The following is a 24935-nucleotide window of genomic DNA, read 5'->3' as shown; positions in this document are numbered from 1 at the left end:
TCAGAGATTGATGCAGTATACCTGGGCAGCCTATGAAGCTTGTGCCTCGGAAATCACGGAAAACATGAATTAGATACGTGTCTTAGTAATTGACGCACGACTTAAAAAACGAATCAATCGATAAACAAATAGCTAGGGCAAACAATTTTAATATCTGTAGAAGGCGAGAGACTGTACTCATAAGCTGCACCATAAGTTGCACCAACTTCCTTTCCGGCATCTACTTCTCTCCGGCGCTGTTTGAGATCTCGGCGATCAGAACTCTTATTTCGATTTCTGAGACATATGTTGTACTTGGATGTCCATAGTACTCAAACGGGCAAGATTTTCTCTTTGGAATTTTCCGCCAACTGAAATGAGATTTGTGATTATTTATCATCCGGGCCGGGTTGTTCAAAGGCGGATTAAGATAACTCGGGTTAGTGTGAAATTTGATTTCAGACTTTAAGGCAGAGCCTTGATTAAAATTTAACCATGGGTTATAACCGCTGATCGCCTTCGAGCAATTGGGCCCAGTTCTTCATGTTACGTAAGCGGTGCCGACCATTTGTGCCCAGAGATGACAGAAATAAGATTTGTAGTTGCTTTATCAAGAGAACAAAACTAATTAGTGAACGAAGGATGAATCTTTCTATAATCTTTCCACATGTTTGTTGGGAAAAAGAGGAAAGACAAGCAGAAAAGCTGCAGTTGTAGTTATGATGACAAATCATGACAAGGCATCGGTCGTCCCCTGCATCGTCCATTTCCCAAGTTCCTCTGAGAGCCAAACTCCTCGAGGTCACATGTTCGAACGCGACTGAACACTTGAAGAAGGTTTAAAACTGCACGTGTAGTAGCCTGTGTGGTGGTAAAACGTCGTTTATTTTACAATGTCAGGACCAAAGGCAGTTTGCGTTTTATTGTCCAACAACAGCACAGCGAAAGGCGTAATCCATTTTGAGCAGGTGAGTTGACCATTAGCTTTGCACAGGCGCCGTAGCCAAAACCCATTCTAGTTTTGCATAAAATTGAACTCGAATGAACATATTGTCTTTCGAGAGCACACTTTTGGAATTTTTAGTCTACATGTCAAATTTCGTTGGGTAAACCATCATAACTGGGAGGTATTTCTCTCTGCTAGCGGGACTGTCCGCCTCGTCAATCACTAAGAGTGCATAAATACATTTTACTACTGCAAAATGCAGTTGATCGACCCCTCGAAGCGTTCGAAATTAAGCAGACAACTCCCTCAAACTCGACAAAAACTCTACCTTAACTTCAACTATTTTTTTATGCAATTCACCAAAGCCAATCTTCCTCATACCAACGACACAGAGCATTTTAGAGAGAACAAAATATTTTATTGGTAGTGTGACTAAAAAGCTCGCTTTCGGGAGCGTGACACCCGATTGGAGAAGGAGCCGATGCAAATTTTGCATCGCTCAATGGAACATATTTACAGTTATCAAAGACTTTGTGTGACAAAGTTTTACTACGGTGATGCGCAACCACTTTGAAACGAACTTTCTCTATTGGCTTGCAAGGGTCAGTTCAGTTCAGTTCAGTTCTGTAGGCGCTTGCATGCTACTTGTAAGAACATACCCTCATCTGGCGCGTAACAAATTTAATCTGTGAAAGTTACGTCGCCAATTCAGTTTTTTTTTTTTTTCGCCATGTCTAGCGCTTCCTCTCCTTAGATCTCGGAGAGCTAGACGTCGATTTTTAGTCTTATGCAAATTTATATCATCTGTGGATTACGTTAGCAAGACAATACTAAGTACGGTTTTTATGTGTCGCAAAATTTCAGACAATCGGCAATTTCGCTGTTTCCCACATTTTTCCGACAAAGGAAAACTTGAAATCTTAGAGATCCTGACTGTCTGGGACTGTCGAAGACAAACTGGGAAAATCAGGAAGGTTTCTGTTTTCCCATCACACCACATTTTTTCTGTGATGATTGGCAGTCATTCATGGTAGATGAGAATTTCAATTTTCACCGTCTGGAACATCAGCAATAGTTTCAGCTCACAACCGATCACGACACAGGTGAACCAGGCTTTACAAGAATGAAGGGGATGGAGAGGATAACTTTCAATTTGTAATGCTGTAGTGCCACTGTAGTTAAATAATTTCCTGGCTGGTGTTGGTCAAATTTTCCAATCAAACCTATTTTTGCTAGGATGCAACCCATTTCTTGCCAGCCAAACATTGGTTATGTCTTATCACTGTAAAAGTGCCACCTCCCTGACACAATCTTTAAATATGTTCAATTATGGACCAAGTAAATTTTCAAAGCATTTATTGACCTTTCCATGAGCCTCCATCTTGTAATGCAGGTAAAGTGGAATGCACAGTACAGCTACAATGTTCGGCAAAATCTGTATTTCATTTGTGCATACAATATTGAACATTTAAATGCTAAAACTTGAAACTCTTAATTTTTTCCTTACTAATGTAAACGACCAGACAGATTGGTGGGGCATTTAAGGATTTGACCAACAAAAACTATTTTAGACTGGACATTGCCCGTTGACTGGCCATTATTTCAAGCCCTGGGCCTAGTTGTTCAAAGGCTGGTTAGTGCTAACCCAGCGTTAAATTTAAATCAGGATTTCTTTATAATTTTGTTCAAAAGCCTTTCTTGGATATGTTTCTCTATTCTTTGAAGGGCATCCAATCATCAATTTGTAGACAAAAAGAATTGTACTAATCTTTCCTTAAAGCTCTCAGTTCTTAGATCAGATATCACACTAACCCTGGGTTATCTTGACCCAGCTCTGAACAACCTGACCCTGTGCTAAGAAGAAGGACAGTGACGAGGGGACTACATATCACCAATTATCATTTATGCAATAGGGCAGACTCATAATGGAAAATACTCCTCATTAACTTTATTGTTCCTAGCTTTAGACTCAGATCTATTTTTCTTAACTTTAACTTTATTGTTATTAACTTTATTGTTATTAACTTTATTGTTATTAACTTTATTGTTATTAACTTTATTGTTCCTAGCTTTAGACTCAGATCTATTTTTCTTAACTTTAACTTTATTGTTATTAACTTTATTGTTATTAACTTTATTGTTATTAACTTTATTGTTATTAACTTTATTGTTCCTAGCTTTAGACTCAGATCTATTTTTCTTAACTTTATTATATAGGAAGGAGACACATGCAAGATAACTGGTGAAGTAGAAGGACTCACACCAGGACAACATGGTTTTCATGTCCACCAATTTGGAGATGGCACAAATGGTAGGTGATATCTGAGCTGAATAAAGCAATAAGTTGGTAAGGAATCCTTTTGCCTCCAGTGGTTATTGCACTGGTCTCCTGTTGGAGAAGTCCTGGCTTAAAACCTGATCAGGTCATAGCACTTTGTTCTTGGGCTTAACACCTGACATTTACAGTGTTGGCAAATTGATAGGGAAGCTTGATTACAGGCAGGGGGTTAACCTTGGAATGGACAGTAGCATCCCATTTGGGGAGGAGTAGTTGCTTCATGCCAAGGAAACTGGGACAATTTACAGCTGAATGGGCCACTTGGCTTCAGTACAGACTCTGCCTTATATGTAAAAAATTTTTATATTGTTTTGTTCTTGATATTTTTTTATTTCTCAAAGATGTTAGTTAATTTTATAAAGCTACTTTTAAATCTGAGAGCTAGGAAATAAAGGTTGTATGTGTGTATGTATTTAATATGCACCTTTTACCTTTTCTCTTCTGATAAAAGAAGAAACCCTTATTTGGTCAGAGAATCATCAATTACAGTAACTCGACACAACAGCCTGCAAGTTTCAGGGTGTTGATGGTTAGCACCTCGGACTCCAATTTTTAGAGTTCTACTGTGAAAAGAGTAGTTTGCTTTTAAAAACCCCTGTAATGTTCATCTCTGCCATTGAAAAGAATTGATGAAACGTTCACACTGACCCTGTTTTTATATTCGAAAGAGTAAATTTGACAACATTTTTCCAATAGTTAGGTAACTATTTTGAGTCTCAAATTGTGGTAGGTTGTAAATTTCTGTAAATCCTCTCTGGTGGTAGAAACTGGAAAATTTTAACAAGTTTGATGTTAATTTAATATCAATAATGATAATAAGTTATTTAACCAGGGTGACCTCTTCAGCATAAAATGCTGATGTTAATAGGAAGGGCCCTGCAACAAAAACAAAAAAAACCTACATACAGTCACCAACTTTAAAAGTACTTAAAAAGCTTGTGATTTATAGAATTCCAAAAATACAAGTTTTAAAAATCATGACTGAGTATCCTTCAGTTCATTAGGAATATCATTGAAAAGTTTCATTAAAAGAATTCATTAAAATAAAAAGATTTCCTTGCAGTCTCAGTTCTCACCTTGGGGAGCATTAAGTTCTTCCCACTTCCCCTCGTGTTGTGGATAGTTCTAAACACCTTAAAATAATCTTTAAAAAACATTGGAGGGGATCCCTTTAGCATTTGAAAGATAAATTAATAGTAGCATGTCACACCTCATAGACAAGGGAAGCAACTTCAAATTCTTCTCAGCGTCTGAATCTTTGGTCTTCAAGACAATCTTTGCCGCCCTTCCCTGTGCACAGTCTGCTCTTTCCTATTTAATTTTTATTATCATAATGTAAGCTGTTATCATATAGAATGTTTAATTCTTTATAGGTTGTACAAGTGCTGGACCCCATTTTAATCCAAGAAACAAAACTCATGGAGGGCCTGATGATGAAACACGGTACCATAATTAACCCTTTGAAAGCTTAGCGTGACTTGCGTCTAACTTTCCCCTTACAGTATCACCTGTATATGTAAAGAAAACAGTATGGAGAATATGTGTGCTTACATTAGCTAGGGTGAAAATGGTCGATAATTTTGACATCAGCTGTGTTGTTGTTTGGGAGGCAGGAGCATTCTCTGGGTAATTGACCGAATGTGAAGATCCAAGGGAAAAAAAAAAGGGAAAAAAAAGGGAAAAAAGGGAAAATAAAAGGGGGGGGAAAAGGGGGAAAAAAAAGGGGAAAAAAGGGAAAATAGATGACCAAGGTGAAGCTACAATACATCAAGGTTTATTTAACAGACTTACATTTTAGTCAATGTAGGATTTATTATATGGTCAGAAGGTCACATCAGAGTAATTAAACAATAAATCAGGAAACTCCGATCAATAGATTTTTCTTTATTTGACTGGCTGAGTTAAAGACGTGCAGTTACTGCATTATTCAATTCCATTGCTTTTAAAGCTGCTGAAAGAATTTTCTTTGGTCAGGATAAAAGATTACCTGAAGTTACAAAATTCGTAAGACACCTCTAAAGAAGGAATTGTATATCTAGAAAGGTACCAAGCTTATTGCTTATATATAAAGGCTGATAGTTTCGAAAGAAACTGTTTGGGGCTGCGTCGGTAGGGGTAACGAAATAATTTGGATATATCAACAAAGTTGAAATGGTAAATTGGCCACAGTAACGATTACAAAAGCTGACGTTTCAAGCGTTAGCCCTTCATCGAAGCGTTGGAGCCCTTCATCATTCGCTCCAACAAAGGGCTAACGCTCAAAATGTCAGCTTTTGTAATCGTTGCGGTGGCCAATTTACCATTTCAACTTTGTTGATATATCCAAATTATTGCTTATATGTTCTATGTAGCATAATTTAGATCCCTGATTGGTAATGTTTGTTTTTTGTTTTGTTTTCTTACTTTTATTTCCTGCCAGTCATCATGGTGATCTTGGTAACATCACAGCAGGACCTGATGGTGTAGCCAAAATTGATATAAGGGACAAGCTCGTTTCAGTGGTTGGAGTAGATTCTGTTGTTGGACGTACTATTGTGGTAGGTAAACCAACTTCAGCAGTACCTAAGATAGTATTTCTTTAAATTTTATATTCATGCCTTTCGTTGTATGAGAAAAAAAAAAGTAATGTACAGTAATGTACATTACAGTACATTAATATACTGTAACCTCTGTGAAAAGTGTGCTCCTCCATAAAGGAGATCACTAGTGAAATTAAACTGAGATCAAATGTGAAATTAGCCCTTGCTGTAAGACATTTCCTCATTGTGAGTAATTTGGTTGTATTAACTGAGTTGATAATGCGAACTGACCACTGTAGATAGTTCATAAAGCTGAGCATTAGGCCTTTGTGAGAGCTGACTCAAAACATCTGCTGTATGACCTCTGCATGGAGGCCAACTCACGATATCAACTCAGTTGATAAAACCAAATTAGCTTTAAATACCCCATTAATGCAGCACCATTGTTTCTTTAGAAACTTAATTTTTCCCTTCATTCAAAAGAACTAAGTGTTTGACCAGGTAGTTTCTTACTTCACATCACCTTACTGGACAATAGATAGATATTGTAAGGAGAGGTTCCACTTACCGGTAACTTGCTCTTGGTAAATAACACATCTGAGTTGCATATATTATTATTAAACACTTCTTTCATTTTATTTACCTTGTCAATCAGGTACATGCAAAACAAGATGACTTGGGGAAAGGTGGTAATGATGAAAGTCTGAAAACTGGAAACGCTGGTGCACGTCTTGCCTGTGGTGTTATTGGCCTTACTAAGTAAACAGTACTCCTTAAACAAATTCAGCAGGACTTTGACGACTGGAAAGCTTGTTGCATTGAAAGATGGAAGTGCTTTCGCACTAGAATCTATGTATTAACTAAAATCAGACACACAAGTGTCAATAAATTTAAACTTCAATTTTCAACTTGGTCTAATGCTTACCGTACTCTCTTTATTCAAGCTAACTTACCACTTTCTTCAAGTCTTGTTGATGTCAGGTAGACAACACTTGTGCCACCTTTCTCAAAGATGTTACCTTCCCCCAAGGGATCAGAGCAATGGAACCTTTGGGAAGGAGATTGACATGCAACCAGTTTTGTTGGCTATTTCCACACTTAGTTTTCTCCAGTAAGAATTTTTTTATTAGCAGCATTTATAAGGGGACCTGGGAAAAATTCCACATCAATAGTGACAAGTCTACCCCTAAGATTGTAACCAATTTTCTTCTAAGGAATTGACACTGTATATAGCTTTCCAAGAAGACTTCTTTGGCTATGAAGGACAAATTATCTCCTAAATCTCATATGGTCTTAAAAAACAAGAACAGTGTGAAACATTTAGTGGGTTCTCACTACCCAAGCTATGAAAAGGGGAGGAGAGTCTCAGTATTTTCCAGTACTGAGCTGTGATTTACATTTTTGGATTCCTTTTTTTGATCAAGGCTGATACTTGCCTCAACCATTATTTTGCATGTGGTTTGTCTGTAAATCATTTAATTAGTTAATGACATCCTCGCCATATGCCTAAGTGAGAACAAAAACATCATTTAGGACTGTATCAGTTCCTTAAAAGCCAGATGCCGGTTAATTAAATTTCACATTTTGAATGTAAACAATAGTTAATTTGATTACATGAGTTACTTGCGGATACAACATTGATTAAGGCTTTCCTCATCGTTTATAGCACTCTAAATTCTAGATGATGATGTGATTTGAACAAAATCTCCGATGAGTTGACCCAGGTATCTCGTTTGCTCCATTGCACCCCTCTTCTCCCCCTACCCCCTCCTGTTAGGTTAGGATTTATTATGGGGTCAGCGGTTTGTTTTTACACGCGCGTATCGATGCGACAAGATTATTGTTTTGCAAGTTTCGCGGTCTTTGGGAAATTGTGTTTTAAAAAATCTATTTCTTTGCAAAAGATCGATTTTCCTCCTGGTTATGGCTCGTGCAGTATGCCATTTAGCTGGTGACATCCAAGGAACAATCACATTTTTACAAGAGGTGAGATTTTCGTTTGAAGTGGCTTCACTATTCAAGATGACCTATCCTATGTCAAATAAACATTGTTTGTCGGCTTAAAAATTCTTTTGGTATTCTCAAGGATTCTTGAGAGGGTTCTGTAGAAAACGTGGGGTAAAAGATCATGATAAGAACACATTCATTCACACGGCCAACTAATTAGCACCAGTTGTGAATATGTAGCTAATTAAATTCGGACGGCGAGACGTCTCTTCGCCCATCCAAGAAACCCATTCAAGTAAGATTACAGAGGCTTAATTTTAAGCTTTGTTAGTGGCACTGCTTACCTCAGTGCTCAACCTAAGCGCAGTGTTGAATTTTGTCGACTTGTATGACGTGCAGAGATAGTATTTGAATGCGTACGAATTGCGTCAAAACAAGTTTTTGGGAGTTTACCTCGTAAGCTCACCTATAGTCAATTAATTAAAAGTTCATTAACTTACCTAGAAATTCACAAAAGCGAAATTAGTTATGAAATGCATTGATACCGCTGGAAAATCAACGGAAATGGAGTAATGAAAAAGATCACATCGGAAAATCGGGCAATGTCAATATTCCATGCAGAATTGAAGAATTGAAGTGAATTGTGAACTTATTGACTGATTAGATGTTTTATCTTATATCCAAGCAACCTGGTGGGCCGTGTGTAATCAAGGGAATGCTACAGGGTTTGACAGAGGGGCATCATGGCATCCATATTCTAGAATTTGGGGATATTTCACAAGGTTTGAAATTTTGGTTTGAAAAATTCTCACTTGTATTGCTTTCATGGTACAAATATGTTGCTCAGATATTTTATTTGGCTCTTGGGAAATTCAATTTCCACTCAAAGGAGAGAAATCCTAAAGGGAAATAGGGTCATTGTTGAAGCACAAGCTTTTAAAAAATGTATGGCATACTTTGATTTTCCTGAAGCTTGAGACGGGGGAGGGGGGTAGGAAGGCCTCAAACCAAAAGCCATCGGTGGTGGGGTTCTTATTCATAATTCCTGCTGCAATAGATTTTATAGAAAGGTGTTAAACTTTTTTAACCAAAGTTAGACAGAGAAAAATATGAGTCTCCAGTGAGGATTCAAACCTCAGCCAGTTTAGATACCATGTTAATTAATTAATGCACTATCAGCTAAACTACAAAGAAATCCATGGCAAATTAGCTTGTTTACCAGGTTCATATTTTGATCAGCTAGAAAGTATTCAGGGTGCTTTTATACCATTTGAATTTTTAGCATTGAATGTGATTTTGGACTAGGTTTGCAAAATATATGTTTTGGTAACTTTTGCATTAATTATAATTTAAATTTCAGGTTGTAAGAGTGCTGGCGCTCACTTTAATCCACATAACAAGACTCATGGTGGACCAGAAGACAACAACAGGTCAGAATTTCCAAATGAATGATCCTTAACCCTTTAGTCCTAGAAGTGATTAACATGTAACTTCTCCCTATAGTATCCCATTCATTACCTCAATTGAACATCAAATTCTCATAACGAATTTACAAGGGAATGTGTAGCAGCTAGTGGGGAGAATTCACAATCAGATCTTGGGAGTTATAGGGTTAACTACACAGAGGCATGCACATGGTCATGCACTTTACTTCTGTGAATAAAATCTAGGTGGGTTTTGAGCAAATAAATGCCACCTTCTCTCCATGGTTACCTCTTTTTAGCAAATCCCATATCATTTGTAGTCTACTAGAAGAAAAATAATGAAAAAATAACTCCCCTGTGGTAATGGAAGTTGTCCATGGTCAGGAACAGTGTGTCCATTAGGTTGAATCTTTGGGAAGCTATAAATAGCTCTGAAAAAGAAACTTTAATTTTGGTTTGACTCAAAAGTTATTAATAATGATTGTTTTTATTATATCCATTTTGAAATCAATGGTGATCCCTGTAATCTGATTCACGAATCGCACCATTTTTTGCTCTAAATCACATCATTTTACGCTTGACTGAGTTTTTGACACCTGATGTCAAAGTCTTCTGTTTTGCATACAAAATAAGATGTAAAAGCATTTCTGGTTCCACTTTTTATTTAAAAATCCTCATTACTGCATCAAGAAAATATCTGAATTGACCAAGTCCTGTATTTGGGTAATTTCAAAATGGATTTAATAAAGTGGTCATTGAACCTCATATCATGCAATTTTGGTCAGAAATCATACTTGCAATTTCAAATCAAACTCGCGCTGCACGCTTGTTCAATTTTGAAACCACACGTATGATTTCAGCCCTAATAATATACATGAAAATATTTCTCAGTTCTGATTGGTTAAGATGAATGCAGTTTTCAGTTAATTCAGTGCAGGAGAGAGTTAATTCAGTGCAAAGAAAGAAACAAAGCAGACATTCTGATTGGTCAGAATGATTGGTCAATGTCAAGGTCAATGTCAAGGTCAATGTCACTTGCAGGGTTTGAATAAATTATTTTTACACGTGATGCGCTCGCTTTTCTTCTGTGTAGTTATGAGAAGCTACCTCATATTCTCGTGCAATTTGGAATAAATAAGCACTTGTAAATTTTTTCAAAGACCACAAATTGCACTCGCCCTACGGGCTCGTGCAATTTTGTTAGTCTTTGAAAAAATTTACTCGTGCTTATTTATTCCAAATTGCACTCGAAATCATGTGATTACCTATACAAATTGCACTCCATTCAGTGCAATTACCATTATTGATATTTCTTTTACTACTTGTTTTGATGTAGCAGACATGTTGGGGACCTTGGTAACATTGAAGCCAATGACCAAGGACAGGCAGAGGTCAACTTTACTGATAGTGTAGTGTCATTAACAGGGGAATATTCAGTGATAGGTCGCACCTTGGAGGTCAGTGCTGTTTTCTCAGAGCAAAGTTTCTCAGGACTTCAAAACACTAGCAAATATACAAACAATTTATAGGTATACAGGAATGCATTTCTTTCTCCCTCTTCTAGCACCCCCTTTAAGTCTTTTTAAGTCTTTATTTGATTTTGCACTATTCACAAATAATTATTTCTAAATTAAAGTACATTTAAAAGGAGAGACATAGGCAAACTAAATTTCCCAAGTAGTGAAAAGCAAAATGTGGGCAGTGACCAAAGTAGCTTGAGCTTTCGAGTTGGCCACTGCCACAGACAATTTAAAATTGGCATGAACGTGTACATTATAGGCATTTACTTAACAGTAAAAACAAAAGCAAACTACTCAGGAAACAGATTGAGTATTTAAAAGATACATTTTGTATAACTTGTAGAAACAATTATAAGAAAGTTTTTTTTAATTCATGAAACAAATATTATTAATAATAGTTAAGGTGGCCCTAGTGTTGAAGAAGGTGCCTTTTCTTGATCTTGTTTACAAGAAACAGTGAAAAATCCCAACAGAGTAAATGGCCAAACAAACATTGTAGGCTAAAAGTTTTCGATGCCTTTCTTAATCTTTTCAAAGGATAATTTGATTTTATCAACTGAGTTGATAATGAACATTGGCCAGAGTAAAGAGTCTCTAAAGCTGCGTTAGAATTTTGCTCTGACAAAGGGCAAATACTTAAAATGTCAGGTTTAGAAACTTGTTGAGGTTTACCAATTTGTTACCAACTCAGTAGATTAAGTCAAATTATCTTGTAATCAGGGTTCCCACACTCCTTGATAGTCCTTGAATTTAATTTTTTGTTTTCAAGGACTTGAAAACCCTTGAATTTAGACACAGGTCTTTGAAAATTTCTGAAAAGTCCTTGAAAATAAGTGCAGATGAATCAAAGTTGAAGTTTTCTTTTGTTTTCAGTGTTGAAATTAGTGTAAGTTTCTAGCACAAATCATGGAAATGAGTTTTCCTTTCAAATCCTGTGCCGGATTATGATGTTTGACACATGCTTTTTATATATTTCGTACCTGATTGGTGCATTGAAAATAATCTTGGTTACATAGCACATGATCACTCTGATGTGCATGCTTGGGGTCAAGCTCGTTGGACTTTTATCTGTTACTTCAAACAATAAAGTGCAATATTTTTTATATTGCTATTAGCTCCTCTTTAATGCAAATGGTCCTTGAATTTTAGAGCCAAGGTCCTTGAAAATGACCTAGTAAAAAGTCCTTGAAAGTCCTTGAATTGGGTTCCTGAAAATGTGCCAGAACCCTGTGTAAATTATACCTCCCAATGGCTCAGTGACAAAGTTTCTTTTATTAGAAACTTACCCCCTTAAATCATTAATCCTGCCATAATTGGGGTTTGTACTGGTATTCATATAATTAGGAAATTCCTCTTTTATCTCTCACTGGCAGGTTTGTGAAGGTGTAGATGATCTTGGAATAGGAGGACATGAATTGAGTCTTACAACTGGAAACAGTGGTGCTTGTTTAGCTTGTGGTATCATTGGAATTTCAAAATATTCAGAGCAAACAAAAGTTCCACCAGATGATCCTGTTTGATTAAGTTATATCTCATACTTAAAATTTATGATGCACATTATTTTCAAATGTTGAAAAAGTAACTATCCTTATTTGGCTCCAGGTTATTAGTTCAGCCCTAGTTACCTGATTTGAATCTTAAATTTAACTTTAGTTAATTTTTTTTTTCAATTCTTAGGATGCAATTAAAGAAGATATTTAAGAATAATTAAGACAGTTGTTTTTTTTTTTGGAGGAAGATTCATTCCTAAATTTAGCTAATGCAATCAAACCCTTAAGGTTCTCTGTGTGCCTAACTTTCTTTAGAATTTGTATTTGCAGAAGTCGCTAAAGTGGTAAAAAACCTGTAGGTTCAAACATGAAACATTGCATTCCCATGCATGGTGCATCAGTCTCCCTTTCCTTTACTACATAGAGTTTGTTTAGATTAGAGTTTTCTGATTAATATTTTTCTAGTATCTATTCTTACTCTTTGAAACTGAATTCACCAATGGTCTTCACTAGTTTTAGCCTTGCACCTGATTGGCTTAGAGGGCAGTGTAAGTCACCAACTAAGAGGGGCAAAGCAAATTAACCCTTTACCACCCTAACATAAGAAGGCATATCCTCCATATTGTTCCCTCTATGTTTCCTTAGTTGCTGACAAGGAGAATTTGTTTCAAAAATCAAGAGCTTCTTTAGTTGGTGATCATTTCCTTTATTCTCGTAGGTTAACTCAATCGGCCGTTAGAGCACCAAATTGTGTTGTGCAGGAGGCCGAGGGTTTGAGCCCTGGCTGGACCAATACTCATGGTCTTAAAATAACTGAGGAGAATTTGCTACCTTTCTATAATATCAAGAAATGGATAGATATCCTAGTCTTCTGGGATAAGGACGAATGAACCATTGGCCCCGTCTCCTGCAGGGTTAGGGGTAGGAGATGTTAATTTCTCACACACGAGATTACTGTGTGGTGGATGTCCTCCCCTGGGGTGGGATGGGTGGGTTTACTTGGGCCTGCAGTAATTGGCACAAGCTGTTGCGGTGTCCCTGCCTGTCGGCGAAGCTAATAAACTAAACTAAACTAAAACTAAAACTGATTCAGGACTGATTATTAAAGGAGAGATTATCAGCTAGTCACCATACAAGCTATTCAGTCTGTACATATTACCTTCAGCAAAAGAAACCTTTAGTGTTTTTTAATTTTAAGAAGGATAAATGTGAGATTTTCACCAAACCCTTTAACTCCCAAGATCTGATTATGAATTCTCCCCTCTAGCTGCTACTAACACATTTCCTTGTAAATTGGTTATGAGACTAACAACTTCTACCTAACAAGTCTGAGTATTCTCATTACCTGTTTGCTGGATCATGTATGGATATTATAGGGAGACGTTACAGATTAATCACTTGTGGGAGTTCAAGGGTTAAGGTGATGCTTGTCTATTGCAATTATTGGTAATTGTAGATGAGCTTTGAGACATACAAGTGAGAACAAGAAAAATGTGGTATATAAATTATTTATTAGTTATAAAGTATGTTAGTTTTATTTAACGTCAAATATTGATTTTCCTTGCAACTTGTTAATGCAAAACACAAATTATGTTTTTGCTGTCCTGTAAGAAAAGATATTATTGTAATAATAAAAGCTTTCCGCTTTTTTTCACTATTTGTAAACTAGCTGATCATAAGACATACCGGTAATAAATATTTCAGTTGATTTGACTTTGCTTAGAGAATTTGCTCAAAAAGAGTTCATTTTGAGCAGAATAAGTGATCAGCTGGCAGCTAGTGTGCTGGAACCTGGATAAACAGGCTATAGGTTCGACTTGTAGCTCAGTGGTTGTACAGGCTATAGGTTTGACTTGTAGCTCAGTGGTTGTACTGTATTATTGTGCAAGACACCCACAGTAGCCTCACTCCTCTTTCCTAAAGAATAAGAGTACTTTTTCCAAGTCTAAGAAAAGCAGTTTAAGTGACTCTTTTTTTAACACTGATGTTGTAGAGTATGTTAATTATCATTGCATTCTTTGGGTGTCACCATTTCCTAGCTTCTTTGCTGTTCTTCAAATTTACTTAGTTCTCTATCTAATAACCCTTCATTCACCCTATGCTTCATGAGAAAAGATCCATTAAAATGGAACACAGGAATTTCATATCTGTATTTCTCAAACCATTCTTCATTTCCTTTTGCTTTGATATCCACCTCTTCAAACTGAAACTGGAGATTTAGATATTTATTATTAAACAAATTTGAAAATCTTCAATGAAAGTAAAATGATTGATAATTATTCACTCAAGGGGAGGTTAAATATCCACCACCTTCATGGACACTGAGGTGAATAATTGTTTTATTACATAACACACAGAAACCAATAAAATTACTTTATTTCCATCAATATACCAAAAAATAAAATGGTAGTAAATTAAATTTTTTTAGTGTGGTTTTGTCTCATTCGCTGCTTGGAGGTGAATAATACTTACTAATCATTTCTGAAACAGCTAATCAACATGTGCAATACGTACTCTTCACCTGTGTAGTATATACTTATGATAATTATTATTATATGAATAATAATTGAACCTGTAGAACAGCATTGTTAAGGCCTGTCAATCATAATTAATGTGGCCATGTTTCAGGAAGTGTTTAGGGATCAAATTAAAATTTAACTGCAGTTTGCTACAATAACCCCCTTATTCCATTCAATGTTTTATAATCACAGAAGACAAAGTGCAACCTTGTGCAAGGAGAGACTGGTTAAAAAAATAAGGTTATTAGGGACAAAATTGCAGTTTCAAAGATGATATTTCAACAAATTTGTTTCTGATAGTGTGAATACAAACCCTGTGTCTGTAGCTCTCTAGTGCTGCTTTTGCTTCATCACACAGTGGGCAGACATGCTGTAAAGAGGTAATAAAGTAAAGAGTTACTGTAAAAAATCCAATCCTCAGTTCATTCATAGCATGGGGAGGGGTTGGAGAAGAAGTCAGGTTTAAGAATAGCCAATTTGCCAGAACCCCTCCTCGTTCTTAGTACTATTCACAACTTTCATCTCCCACTTTTGCAAAACAGTGTTTGCGGTTTTGCGACTCTTTCATGCTTCCTGGTTCTGCTTCCAACCCTATCGCCTCCTGTATCCCTTAAACTCAGCCTATTACCTACTTTCCCGAGCTCCTGGCGTTTTTGTCAGTAGGGGATCGGGAGGATGCAGAGAGGAGAGGTGTCCAAGAGTCCACGGAGGGAGTTTTAAAATTTCGAATTGACAGTGATAACATGAATACTCATTGTTGTTATCCGCGTGAATATTTAAAAAGTAGCTGTATACTAGTTTAATTTCATCATAAAAGCGACACTCCCATACAAGCAGCCTCAGTGACATGTTTGTCGAGAAGTTTTACGAATTGATATAAATCTACTCGATAAAAAGAACGAATCACTTTCGAGCCGAATACCTTGGTGTATAAGGTAAGAACCGGAAGAACAGGTTTGGTCGAAAAACAAGTAAACCTGCTGCCACTAAGAGTTAGATTACCCAAATGTAATTCGGTTGCAATCGCAAAAGCACCCCTCATCCATTTAGAAGTGGCTACTATTGCTGAACCCGAAGCCATCTTGGGAGGACGTGAGACATAGGAAGCTTGGGCACCAATGACTTTACCCATAATGCACCTCACAGTGCAAGGATCTGTTGATTTGTGATTCTTGTTGCTACAGAGTTCCTCATTTCGATTTCTCAAATTTTTCAAACTTCTCCAGACCTTTTGGCTTCGAACAAAATGACATCACAGTACAGGGTATGTAGTGTAAATTTTGTCTCAGTCGAACCTCTTTTAGCGAGCATGAAGTGTTTTCCTGATTTCTATTTTTTTTTTCCATTTCCAAAGGTGGCCGATTCGAAACGTGAAGAGTTTAGAAAATATCTGGAAAAGGCGGGAGTTATGGATGCTTTGACCAAAGGTAAATTTCTAGTTGATTTGAAGTTTATTCTATCTCTCTTACTGAGTTTTTTCTTGTGTTGGTTCGACAGTTCTTGTGAATTTATACGAAGAACCAGAAAAGCCAGCGAATGCTTTAGAGTATCCTTTGTAACGTACATGTGTGTATATATTTTAGTTCACGGGTGCTCTATTTTTTTAACCATAAACTTTATGTTTCAGCAAGAAACTCTTCATTTTATCGATAAAGTGTGTAAGTCGTCACATGTTAAGCTACAATGATGATGTGCAATGCATAAATTATCAACAAGGACACCCTAACTCAGTTTTCACTCTCACTCTTCATCCATACGTATGAGGCACGATCCTCGCAGTAGATAGCGCTATTTATGCAATAGCGAAAATCAGACCTGAAAAAAATCAGGCCTGTACGGGACTCGAACCACTGACCTCTGCGATACTAGTGCAGCGCTCCACCAATTGAGCTAACAAGCCAACTGGGAGCAGGCCGTTAAGTTGATTCGTAATAAACCCGTGAAAGTGATAAATGAGATAGAATAAATATATGAAGTTCATATATTTTGAACTGCGGTATTAGATACGTATGAGGTACGATCCTCTTCATCCATGTTGCCGCAAGCGAGGTCACCCCCTAAATGTAGTCGTGTCATCCCATGCTAGACTTAAGGTAGCTTTCATCACCCCTTGCACCACACTCACCCCAAGTTACATCAGTTCCCCCCCCCCCCCCACAGGCATTCTCATGTTGGATTGAGTGAGTTTGTTGATTGTGTTTGCCTTCAAAATTGATTCCAACAAATAGTATATTCCTGAAAGGAGTAATAGTAAAGAGTGATCATGTAGCAATTAGTGTTTACATAAAAATTAGTTTGACTTCAATCAACCTGACTTGGGATGACATGTCCACACTTAGGGTGAGGCCCTCCGACTTTGGGTGAAAGAACAATGAGGTGACATGAACTGTTACCATGTCAATCTAACATCTTTCCATGTCCTGATTATTATTTCAACAATCAACAAGTTGATCAGATTATCGGGAAAGTTTTATTACTTTTATTGCAACTCTAATGTAAGTTGGGGGGAGAACTAGCCTCAGCCTGTCACCATACTCAAACATGTAAGGTGTGGTACAAACCATCAATTGTAAGTATCCCCACACCAAATTACTTTTGCCAAGCAGAAAAGCATGTAATTAACATACTGCCGCCATGGTCTTCTTCCCTTAATAGATTAATTGGTATCAATATTTTAATTATTAGTAATCTTGGACCTTAATAATGTTGAAGCTTCATGAAGGAACATCTCCATGGAGGTCCTCCTGAAACAGCAGATATTGAAGCTTTGAAAAATGAAGTCTCCGACTTAAGACAAAAGGTTGAGCAGCTGACAATGGAAAACAATAATCTGAAACAAAGAGTAAGTGAGAAGATTTGCAATAAGTGCATTATGTACACCACACGTAAGGTTAGGTTAGTCTAAGAACCAATTGAGCTGTTGTGGTTTCCAAGGTCCGGTTTAGTCAGTGTTTCCCAATGAATGTTGTCAATTTTTTATCTGAGAATGCTATGAAAACTTCACTAGGATCACTATTTGAAATGAAAGCAAAAAAAAAAATGGAAAAAAATTGAAAGCAACATGAAATGGGTTTGGGTGACTGTAGTGAATCAATTTGATCACATTGTGTAAATGTTCAGTTGGGTTGATATTACTAACCTGAACAGAGGGGAAAAGTCATTATGCTGATTGGTCTAGCCTGCTTGTTCCAGCCTGCTTGTTCCAGCCTGATCGGTCCAGCCTGATTGGTCCAACCTGATTGGTCCAGCCTGATTGGTCCAGCCTGATTGGTCCAGCCTGATTCATATGCAGAGGCCCTTTGACAATGGAATTAATCTCAAGGGAGGCAAATGATGCTGTGGGTGGGAGTGAGGTGGCTGAAACTATATTTCCTATACCAGTCATCTCTGCTGTCTTTTCCTGGAATTTAGTGGTTCAAATACCCGTTCCAAAACACACTGTAATGTAACAAATCCTGACCATGTGCTCATTCCACTTGACTTGTTTTGCATCATTACTCATCAAGAACCTCACCATGGGCAATATAGGAGTTTTGGAATTAATGGAATTATACCATGTAACCTTTAATTTTCCAATCACACCATTCCAATTCCTTCTACAGGAATAAACTTAATATTCTTTTCATTTCACACTAACCTGCCCTAATCATTCTCAAATGCTTTGTTAAAGCAAAACAGTTTCACCTTTCACAACAACAATCATCTAATTTTAACAGATAACATCCCTTTCTGAGCCTCCAACGTCTTCTTACACTCGCAAAGGTGTTGAAAAACGATTGTCTTGGGCTGCAGAAACTCCTGTAAGTCTCGTCAGTGTATTTGACAGCCACGGTCACTTTGATTATCTTCTTTTGTTGAAATTAAGCACAGATAATTATTTAAACTAATTTTTGTTTCAAATAGCTTCTTACTAACATTATGAAACAATAAACAGAAGCAGCTATTCTAAATGTAACATTCACTGTTTATCTCCTCGTCTTATTTACTTCATTTATTTCAAGCTCTTGCATTTAACATTTATAATTTTAAGTGACTATAATTACCAAAAATAGCCTTAAATTCATTGATAACAGGTTCAAACAACCAAAAAAAACAGGCAATTTTTTAATTTTTTTTTTTTTTTGATAGATGTTTACAGGGTTTCATTGGTAATATTAATAAATAGAAAACATTTTTCGGATCTGTTTTAAAACTTGTCTCTTCAATATGAAATTATTGATATCACTCAAATAATAAGGATTGTTGTTATTATCCGCTGGAAAATGGAAAACTTTTAAACTTATTTTAATGTTAAGCCTTAGATCAAATGTTACCTGAACCAACACACCCAACACAGAGAGAGAAAGACTTAGAAAGTCATCGTGGCTCATAATTTTTAAAATCTCTTTTGATTTCTTAGAAATCGCAATGATCTTACTAAGACTGTATTTCTAGGTGTTATCAGTGAATGTATTAAAACCATTGAGTTTGTAACCATTAAGAAGAATTCAAACACTGAACTAACCAGCAACTTAGCTTTGGAAATGTTTTGTATGTACTTAAAGCTTTTCCAGAAGAAGAGAAGTAAACCTGATACTTGTCAATTGTTTTTAACTTTTTTTATGAAAAACATTGTAACACTAAATTTAAAGTAACTTTTAACTAGGTGCAAAGCCGTTCCAACAGCCGCAAATCTATGAGGACCCCTGGGTCTCTTATTCCTCAAGATCCAATTGTTGAACTTTCTGAATAAAATCTGTGAGTAGTGTTAGATTTCAGCACCTAGTCTAAATAATCTTGCACTTTTGAAAAGCCCCATCCATTTTATACAGAGTCATGAAACAGCCTGCTGAGTTGGTGGAAAGGGGTGTAAGGTGGACTTTTGAAAAGCCCCATCCATTTGATATGGCAGTCATAATACAGCCTGCTGATTGGTAGTTTGGAGTGTTGGGTGTGGTCAGTAGTGTTAGGTGCAAGGGTGTGAAAATGGTATTCTACATGAGAACAGAAAAAAGAAAAATAGACAGACATATGCTGAGGATTACAATTTTCAGTTGTGCCAGGCACAACGAAAGTTTTGCAACCATGTTTTGACATTAGAATGGTGTTGCGGTCGTAGCTAACTGGCACCCTTTCCAGTAACATTTTTTTTCCTCACCTCTTTTGGCAGATTTCAAATTTCATGGTTGGTGATGCATGGCTCTTCAGGCTCAGTTACCTTTGTAAAGAAGGAAGATTGTCCATGACAACACCATAATTTTTGTGGCCAAAACCCCACCACCAAACTTTTACCACACCTCACTCAACTGACATTTATAGTATTTCATAATGCTCCATTCATCTGTCCATAAAACCATCCAATGTATATTTATGATTTTTATATTTATAAAATCCTGACAAATAGTTAAAAAGACACTGAGTTACTAACCGATGTAGCTACTTCACATTTTGCTAGAAATCAGGTTTATAAAAACTCTGAAATTTAGCTTTCCCTAAATGAAATTGGACTATTTTTGATACTGGAAGGTGTCTCCCAGTCTTCCTTTCTAAAAGAAAGGGAATACCATCCATTGCTGAGCTTTGAAGCAGATGCAGTGAATGACTGGCTGTCAGATCTGATGATCAGCTTCTAAGTGTGACAACTTTGTTTTATTTCTAACTTTAGTGAAATTCTTTCTTTCAGTTACAGTCCTATGAACCACAAGCTGAGGAGAACAATCCAGTAAGAGAGACTGAGAATTTAAAGTTATTTCTTAAACTAAGTCTTATTCCTTGTCAGACAGCTGGTATATTTTAGGGTTATATCGTGGGCTTATCCATTGTCTGTTAGAAAGTATATAGGGTCAGTTGACCTCTCACCAGCAAGTTACCCAGAAGGCTTCCTTTATGAGACATTCTGTTGGTGAAAATTAAGCCCTACTTGGTTATCTAATGTTATGGTTGCTAACTACATCCAAGGAATGCCTTTGCTTGATCTCTGAATGCTTTTATTTTTCTTCACAGGGAGAGTAGTTGAAGACAATTTGTTTGCATAGGTCACCCTCAGTGTACAGAGATCCATCTGCTTTTTTTGTTGTGGATTTGTAGCTTGCTTCAACTTTTGTAAAATAGCAACTTTGTCATTAAAGCGATATGTTGTTGAGTGTAACTAAGACTTCTAAACTTTTCATTTACTTTGCTCCTGTGATGAAGTTTAAGTTACTGTTGTCATGGGGATTTCATTGTCACTTCTTGACATCTTTCTCTACTAATATGTAGAATGAAACTTCAATGGGTTTCAGCTTTTGTAAATTGCCCCCAATTCATAGAAGGAAGTTCGTGGAGGTCATCTCAAATGTATTACTTTAATTTTTTTGCCCTCACCTAGAACTGCAATGAATGCTAGAAGAAAAAAAAGTCCTAGCAAAGGAAGTAGTTGTTTTCAGGGGGGTTTGCCTCCCCCTCCCCCTCCCCCCCCCCCAAAAAAAAATTAATAAAATTAAAATAATAATGAAGTAAAATAACATTAAAAAAGACACCAATAGAAAACATGAAGTCAGGCATATCTTTACAATTCATGGAATCTTCATTTATATACTGCCAGCAAATGAATTGCAGAAGTGATATGTTCTGCAAGTAATTTACGTTGCATCAGCTATATTATTAGGATGCTTTGTTGACGATTTCAATTCATAACAAGACTTGCTCAGTTTAAAATTAATGCAAAGTTGTTCTCTTAAATGTATCGGTCTGTGTCAATGACTGATCTACCATAGGACAGAATATGAATATCCCAAGACAAAATAATTCATGACTTTCCAGTAATACTTAATTGAGAAAGGATGAAACATTTTTGAGGATCATTCAAGAAACCTCTCAACATTTTCTACCATCTTTATTTAAGGACTTCCATTGACTTCTGAATGTAATCCTCCCGAAAGAAAACAATGCAAGTTGTTTATTTGGCATCACAGATCAGAGAATTCTCTGGCTAAATATTTCAGGCACATCATTGGAGGTGTTGAGAAGTAGGGTATCCTGTTACTTCAGACTTTTCTCAGTCTGCTGCAATATTAATTTTCTAAGCCCCTTGCAAATGACAGAGTGGAATAATGTATACGCATGCCCTAGGTTTTGCTGCAGAAACATGGATTTTGGGTCGTTTGCATGGTTAATTTCCTATTCTGTTGCTTCGAGGCGTTTCCTTGCCGCTTTTCTTTTACAGAACAATCTCCAAAAACTTGGTACACCTGTTAAGATTTTTCAAAAATTAGTTTTCTCCTTAAAACCTCTGGAAATAGAAAAATGCCTTCGATGAAAACAGAGTTCCTCAGTTTTAATTACTTTCCCCTAATTTCACTAAATTTTAAACCTAGGACACTTGAGCCCACATTGTTGCCCACATACCCTCTGATATAGCATTTCATTATTCAGCTCTGTCCTTGCAAACAGGGTTTGAAAGCAGACAAGCTCATCAGTTGAGTGTAATCTTGATGTTGATTGGAATTCTCCAGTCTAATTTACAAGGATATGTATGGCAGTCAGATGAATGGAAAAACTAATTGTATCTTGGGAGTAAAAAGGTTAAAGAAAGTTTGACAAGAAATGTATAAAAAGCATTCATTGAATTCATTTAATTATTATATGTTTGTACATTGTGTTTCTGATAGCCATCACTAAGAGCTCTCTTACTAATTTCTTAGTAATCTTAACCTGTTGTAGGTTTTCAATCAGCCAAAATGAGCTAAAAGCCAGCCAGTTGACACACAGCTGTTTCAGTTGGCTGGGAAAACATGTAGATTTCAGTATTTTTTTTTCTTTTTTTACCTGACATAATCTTTCACATGTATATTTTTGAGGTGTTCACTTCTATTGAAATTGTTAAGTACCATGTAATCTTGATCAGGTTGTAAATAGTTGGGCAAATTTTTTGGATTTAATCTTACTGGAAGGCAGCAAGAGGCCTTATAGGCAGCCACAGTGGAGTTCCAACAACTGGTTGGAGCCAATGATATTGTGTTTGAAAATTTACAGTAGTACAACAACAAATCTTCAAACCTTTCATTTTTTTCTATTGTCATGGACTGCATGGCTACTGCAATTAATGTATGACCTTCCACAACTATGCACACCCTAAACAGGAAGGAAGCCCCTGTCTGTAGAAGTTCACATAGTCTCCACTGCAGTCTATTTATCAAACCAACACAGGCATTAATTCACCAGGTACTGTGATCACACAACACCCAAATCCTTCAAGTCCTGCTTGCAAACTTGCCACCTCCTGCCATTGCTGCTGATCTGTATCATAACATTCAACACTCCTTAGCTCTCTGTTATTTTTGCCAACACCACCAAGAACAAACACCTTGTCCTTAACTACTACTGCACCTGCATGTGAACGTGGATGTTGGACTGCTGCAATATTGGTCCATCTATTGGTCTTGGGATCATACATCTCGCAAGATGTCAATTTAATTGGAGATCCTAAAATGTCCTCTCCACCAATCACATAAATCTTGCTCCCCATGCATACAGCACAGGCATCAGAACGGCATTGATTCATGGGAGCAATGTCAACCCAAGAATCTGACAAATGGTTGTAATACTCAGCTGATTTTAAAGGAATGTCTTCATCACTAGAATATCCACCAAAAGCATATACATAACTCGAACCAACAACACAGTGCCTTGTGCGAGAAGCATTCATAGAAGCAACACATTCCCATTTATTTAACTTTGCACTGTAGCGCTGCACAATACTTTGCGGCATGCCCTTTGAATCATGCCCTCCTACTGCATACAGGTAGTCCCCTAACATGGCCACACCCACACCCGCGACCTCTTTTCGCAATGAAAACAAACTGGACCAAGTATTGGTTCTTGGGTCATACAATTCTGCACTCCTTGTCACATTGCCATTCTTAGTTGTTCCACCTACCACATACACTAGACCCTCATGGACAGCAACACCATGGTTCTTTCTAGGGGTAGACATGGCAGAAACCTCAAAAATTTGCTTGATACTTTGCATGTACACTTTTGATGAGGCAGTGATGTCACAATCTTCCTCCCAGCCTCCCACCAGCAGGATGGCAGTTTGACAGGCACGTGGCCGCATTGAGGCGTGATCAGAATTCTGCACAGCTCCCTTAGGAGTCGAAAAGAACTCCTTCGCTGCAGTAATAAGTCGTAAACAAGATTCATCATTCTTTACTAAGTCCTCCTCTTGTACTTCGTTAATCAGGTAACACCTTGCCATATAGATCAGGCGGATGCATGAAAACAGGGTGGGAAAGAGCTTCTTTCTTGTCTCCAAATCCTGCTTCGTCCATGTTATCACTGATTCGAAAATATTTTCCTCTCTAGCGACGAGATCGTCGCTAGACACGATTGCAAGCAACTGTTCTATGCTAAGGGAAGCAAATCCTTCGCTTGCTGAGACAGCCACGTAATTTTCGAGGATGTGTTTTTGTGCGCTGTCACGAAGCCCTCTCACGTTGTACTTCTCGGCCATGTACAGGAGAAACAGACAATTTTCTGAGTTTAAATTGCTAATCAAATATTCACAAGCTTTTCCCTTCAACTCGGTCAAAAACAAAAAATCTGCACCGATCGCTAGATCAAGGGCATTCTCCCTCGTGATAGCTATTCCACCGCCGTACATGTAATCTAGCAGCTGTTCCATTACTAGAGGCTCGAATTCCTCCATGTGAACAGTATTTTCAACGTTTTCTCTCATCTCATTGGCGAATAAGGCCTTAAAAAATTCACTATTCGCAGAGAGGACGTTGCGATGTGCCGGAAAACTTTTCCCCTGTGCGCTTAAGGTGACATCGCAGAGAGTTCCTTCCTTTCTAAAGTCATTAAGCGACTTCATTACGTTAGCACAGAAGATGCCTTCTTCAGAACACATGATTCCTTTTTTCAGTAATGTCAGTGGTACATTCAGAATGCTGTTATTTCTTCGGCGATTGTCATAATACTCAACCTAGCCGGTAACTGCACCTGCCGTCCTCTGTTGTTGCCGTTTCGCAGGCGCTGTGTAGTTCAGCGGCTATTCGAGTTGACTTTTCTTTTGGTGGTGTAAAACTGGGTATAGTGTAGAGGACGGAAAACGTCCCCACCACCTCCCGCCATTGTTTAGTATAAATGTTTTATTTTCAATCAAATTAGTTTCCTCTCCAACCGCGAAAAAAAAAGATAAAAAAAAGGATTCTGAAAGAATAAAACTATAATAACAGAAAGTTACGACACTCTTCGAGACTGCAGAAAAATTTCAAAGCAGAAAGATGTAT

At 37.2% G+C, this 24935-nt stretch overlaps 5 protein-coding genes and 1 long non-coding RNA gene across 13 annotated transcripts; 3 read left to right on the top strand and 3 right to left on the bottom strand.

Annotated features, from left to right (window-relative positions):
* The first annotated feature begins 553 nt into the window (after nucleotides 1–553).
* On the top strand, nucleotides 554–6690 carry LOC111329882 (superoxide dismutase [Cu-Zn]). The gene is made up of 5 exons (XM_088729321.1): nucleotides 554–947; nucleotides 3143–3236; nucleotides 4637–4706; nucleotides 5683–5800; nucleotides 6438–6690. The coding sequence occupies exons 1-5, from the start codon at nucleotides 873–875 to the stop codon at nucleotides 6543–6545; spliced, it is 465 nt and encodes a 154-aa protein (XP_088585447.1). The 5' UTR covers nucleotides 554–872; the 3' UTR covers nucleotides 6546–6690.
* LOC148725891 (uncharacterized) lies at nucleotides 6437–9816 on the bottom strand. The gene is made up of 2 exons (XR_015990283.1): nucleotides 8686–9816; nucleotides 6437–7288 (listed from the first exon to the last, which is right to left on the bottom strand). It is a non-coding gene; the product is annotated as an uncharacterized LOC148725891 (long non-coding RNA).
* LOC111329860 (superoxide dismutase [Cu-Zn]-like) lies at nucleotides 6700–13876 on the top strand. Of its 6 annotated transcripts, none has more exons than XM_088729318.1 (7): nucleotides 6700–6893; nucleotides 7687–7768; nucleotides 8415–8511; nucleotides 9090–9159; nucleotides 10070–10177; nucleotides 10493–10610; nucleotides 12047–13876. In XM_088729318.1, the coding sequence occupies exons 1-7, from the start codon at nucleotides 6700–6702 to the stop codon at nucleotides 12191–12193; spliced, it is 816 nt and encodes a 271-aa protein (XP_088585444.1). In that variant the 3' UTR covers nucleotides 12194–13876. The 6 variants fall into 6 exon arrangements, with proteins under 6 accessions (XP_088585444.1, XP_088585445.1, XP_022790361.1 ...); XM_088729319.1 differs by having other exon boundaries at nucleotides 10493–10682; nucleotides 12047–12183; XM_022934626.2 differs by lacking the exon at nucleotides 10070–10177.
* Nucleotides 13656–15814, bottom strand: LOC111329839 (glutaredoxin-like protein C5orf63 homolog). Its single transcript, XM_022934603.2, has 3 exons — nucleotides 15605–15814; nucleotides 14996–15052; nucleotides 13656–14372 (listed from the first exon to the last, which is right to left on the bottom strand). The coding sequence occupies exons 1-3, from the start codon at nucleotides 15812–15814 to the stop codon at nucleotides 14199–14201; spliced, it is 441 nt and encodes a 146-aa protein (XP_022790338.1). The 3' UTR covers nucleotides 13656–14198.
* On the top strand, nucleotides 15811–20809 carry LOC111329851 (c-Myc-binding protein). Of its 3 annotated transcripts, XM_088729322.1 has the most exons (8): nucleotides 15811–15946; nucleotides 16037–16109; nucleotides 16180–16228; nucleotides 17395–17524; nucleotides 18399–18482; nucleotides 19328–19419; nucleotides 20345–20383; nucleotides 20665–20809. In XM_088729322.1, the coding sequence occupies exons 1-6, from the start codon at nucleotides 15929–15931 to the stop codon at nucleotides 19412–19414; spliced, it is 441 nt and encodes a 146-aa protein (XP_088585448.1). In that variant the 5' UTR covers nucleotides 15811–15928; the 3' UTR covers nucleotides 19415–19419; nucleotides 20345–20383; nucleotides 20665–20809. The 3 variants fall into 3 exon arrangements, with proteins under 3 accessions (XP_088585448.1, XP_088585450.1, XP_022790344.2); XM_088729324.1 differs by lacking the exon at nucleotides 18399–18482; XM_022934609.2 differs by lacking the exons at nucleotides 18399–18482; nucleotides 19328–19419.
* A 1443-nt stretch (nucleotides 20810–22252) lies between these two features.
* On the bottom strand, nucleotides 22253–24688 carry LOC111328370 (kelch-like protein 18). The gene has a single exon (XM_022932783.2). The coding sequence runs from the start codon at nucleotides 24551–24553 to the stop codon at nucleotides 22835–22837; it is 1719 nt and encodes a 572-aa protein (XP_022788518.2). The 5' UTR covers nucleotides 24554–24688; the 3' UTR covers nucleotides 22253–22834.
* Nucleotides 24689–24935: the final 247 nt, after the last annotated feature.

The sequence above is a fragment of the Stylophora pistillata genome, chromosome 8 (genome assembly GCF_964205215.1).
Source record: "Stylophora pistillata chromosome 8, jaStyPist1.2, whole genome shotgun sequence".
Taxonomy (NCBI): Eukaryota; Metazoa; Cnidaria; class Anthozoa; order Scleractinia; family Pocilloporidae; genus Stylophora; species Stylophora pistillata.
This window is presented reverse-complemented; position numbering and strand designations above follow the sequence as displayed.

Bases quoted from the DNA above. Each gene is read 5' to 3' on its own strand.
- LOC111328370 (XM_022932783.2), bottom strand. From the start codon at position 24,553: ATGTGTTCTGAAGAAGGCATCTTCTGTGCTAACGTAATGAAGTCGCTT.
- LOC111329839 (XM_022934603.2), bottom strand. From the start codon at position 15,814: ATGGGTAAAGTCATTGGTGCCCAAGCTTCCTATGTCTCACGTCCTCCC. The intron at 15,053-15,604 runs GTATTCGGCTCG...ACCTCTTTACAG, and splicing joins TTCTTACCTTATACACCAAG to CATGTCTGCCCACTGTGTGA. The intron at 14,373-14,995 runs GTTTGTATTCAC...CTAAATCTCCAG, and splicing joins TAGAGAGCTACAGACACAGG to TTTCAGTTTGAAGAGGTGGA.
- LOC111329860 (XM_088729318.1), top strand. From the start codon at position 6,700: ATGCTTACCGTACTCTCTTTATTCAAGCTAACTTACCACTTTCTTCAA. The intron at 7,769-8,414 runs GTGAGATTTTCG...CTTATATCCAAG, and splicing joins CAATCACATTTTTACAAGAG to CAACCTGGTGGGCCGTGTGT. The intron at 8,512-9,089 runs GTTTGAAATTTT...TTTAAATTTCAG, and splicing joins ATTTGGGGATATTTCACAAG to GTTGTAAGAGTGCTGGCGCT.
- LOC111329851 (XM_088729322.1), top strand. The intron at 16,110-16,179 runs GTAAATTTCTAG...TTGGTTCGACAG, and splicing joins TATGGATGCTTTGACCAAAG to TTCTTGTGAATTTATACGAA. The intron at 17,525-18,398 runs GTAAGTGAGAAG...TAATTTTAACAG, and splicing joins ACAATAATCTGAAACAAAGA to ATAACATCCCTTTCTGAGCC.
- LOC111329882 (XM_088729321.1), top strand. From the start codon at position 873: ATGTCAGGACCAAAGGCAGTTTGCGTTTTATTGTCCAACAACAGCACA. The intron at 948-3,142 runs GTGAGTTGACCA...TTTATTATATAG, and splicing joins GCGTAATCCATTTTGAGCAG to GAAGGAGACACATGCAAGAT. The intron at 3,237-4,636 runs GTAGGTGATATC...AATTCTTTATAG, and splicing joins ATTTGGAGATGGCACAAATG to GTTGTACAAGTGCTGGACCC.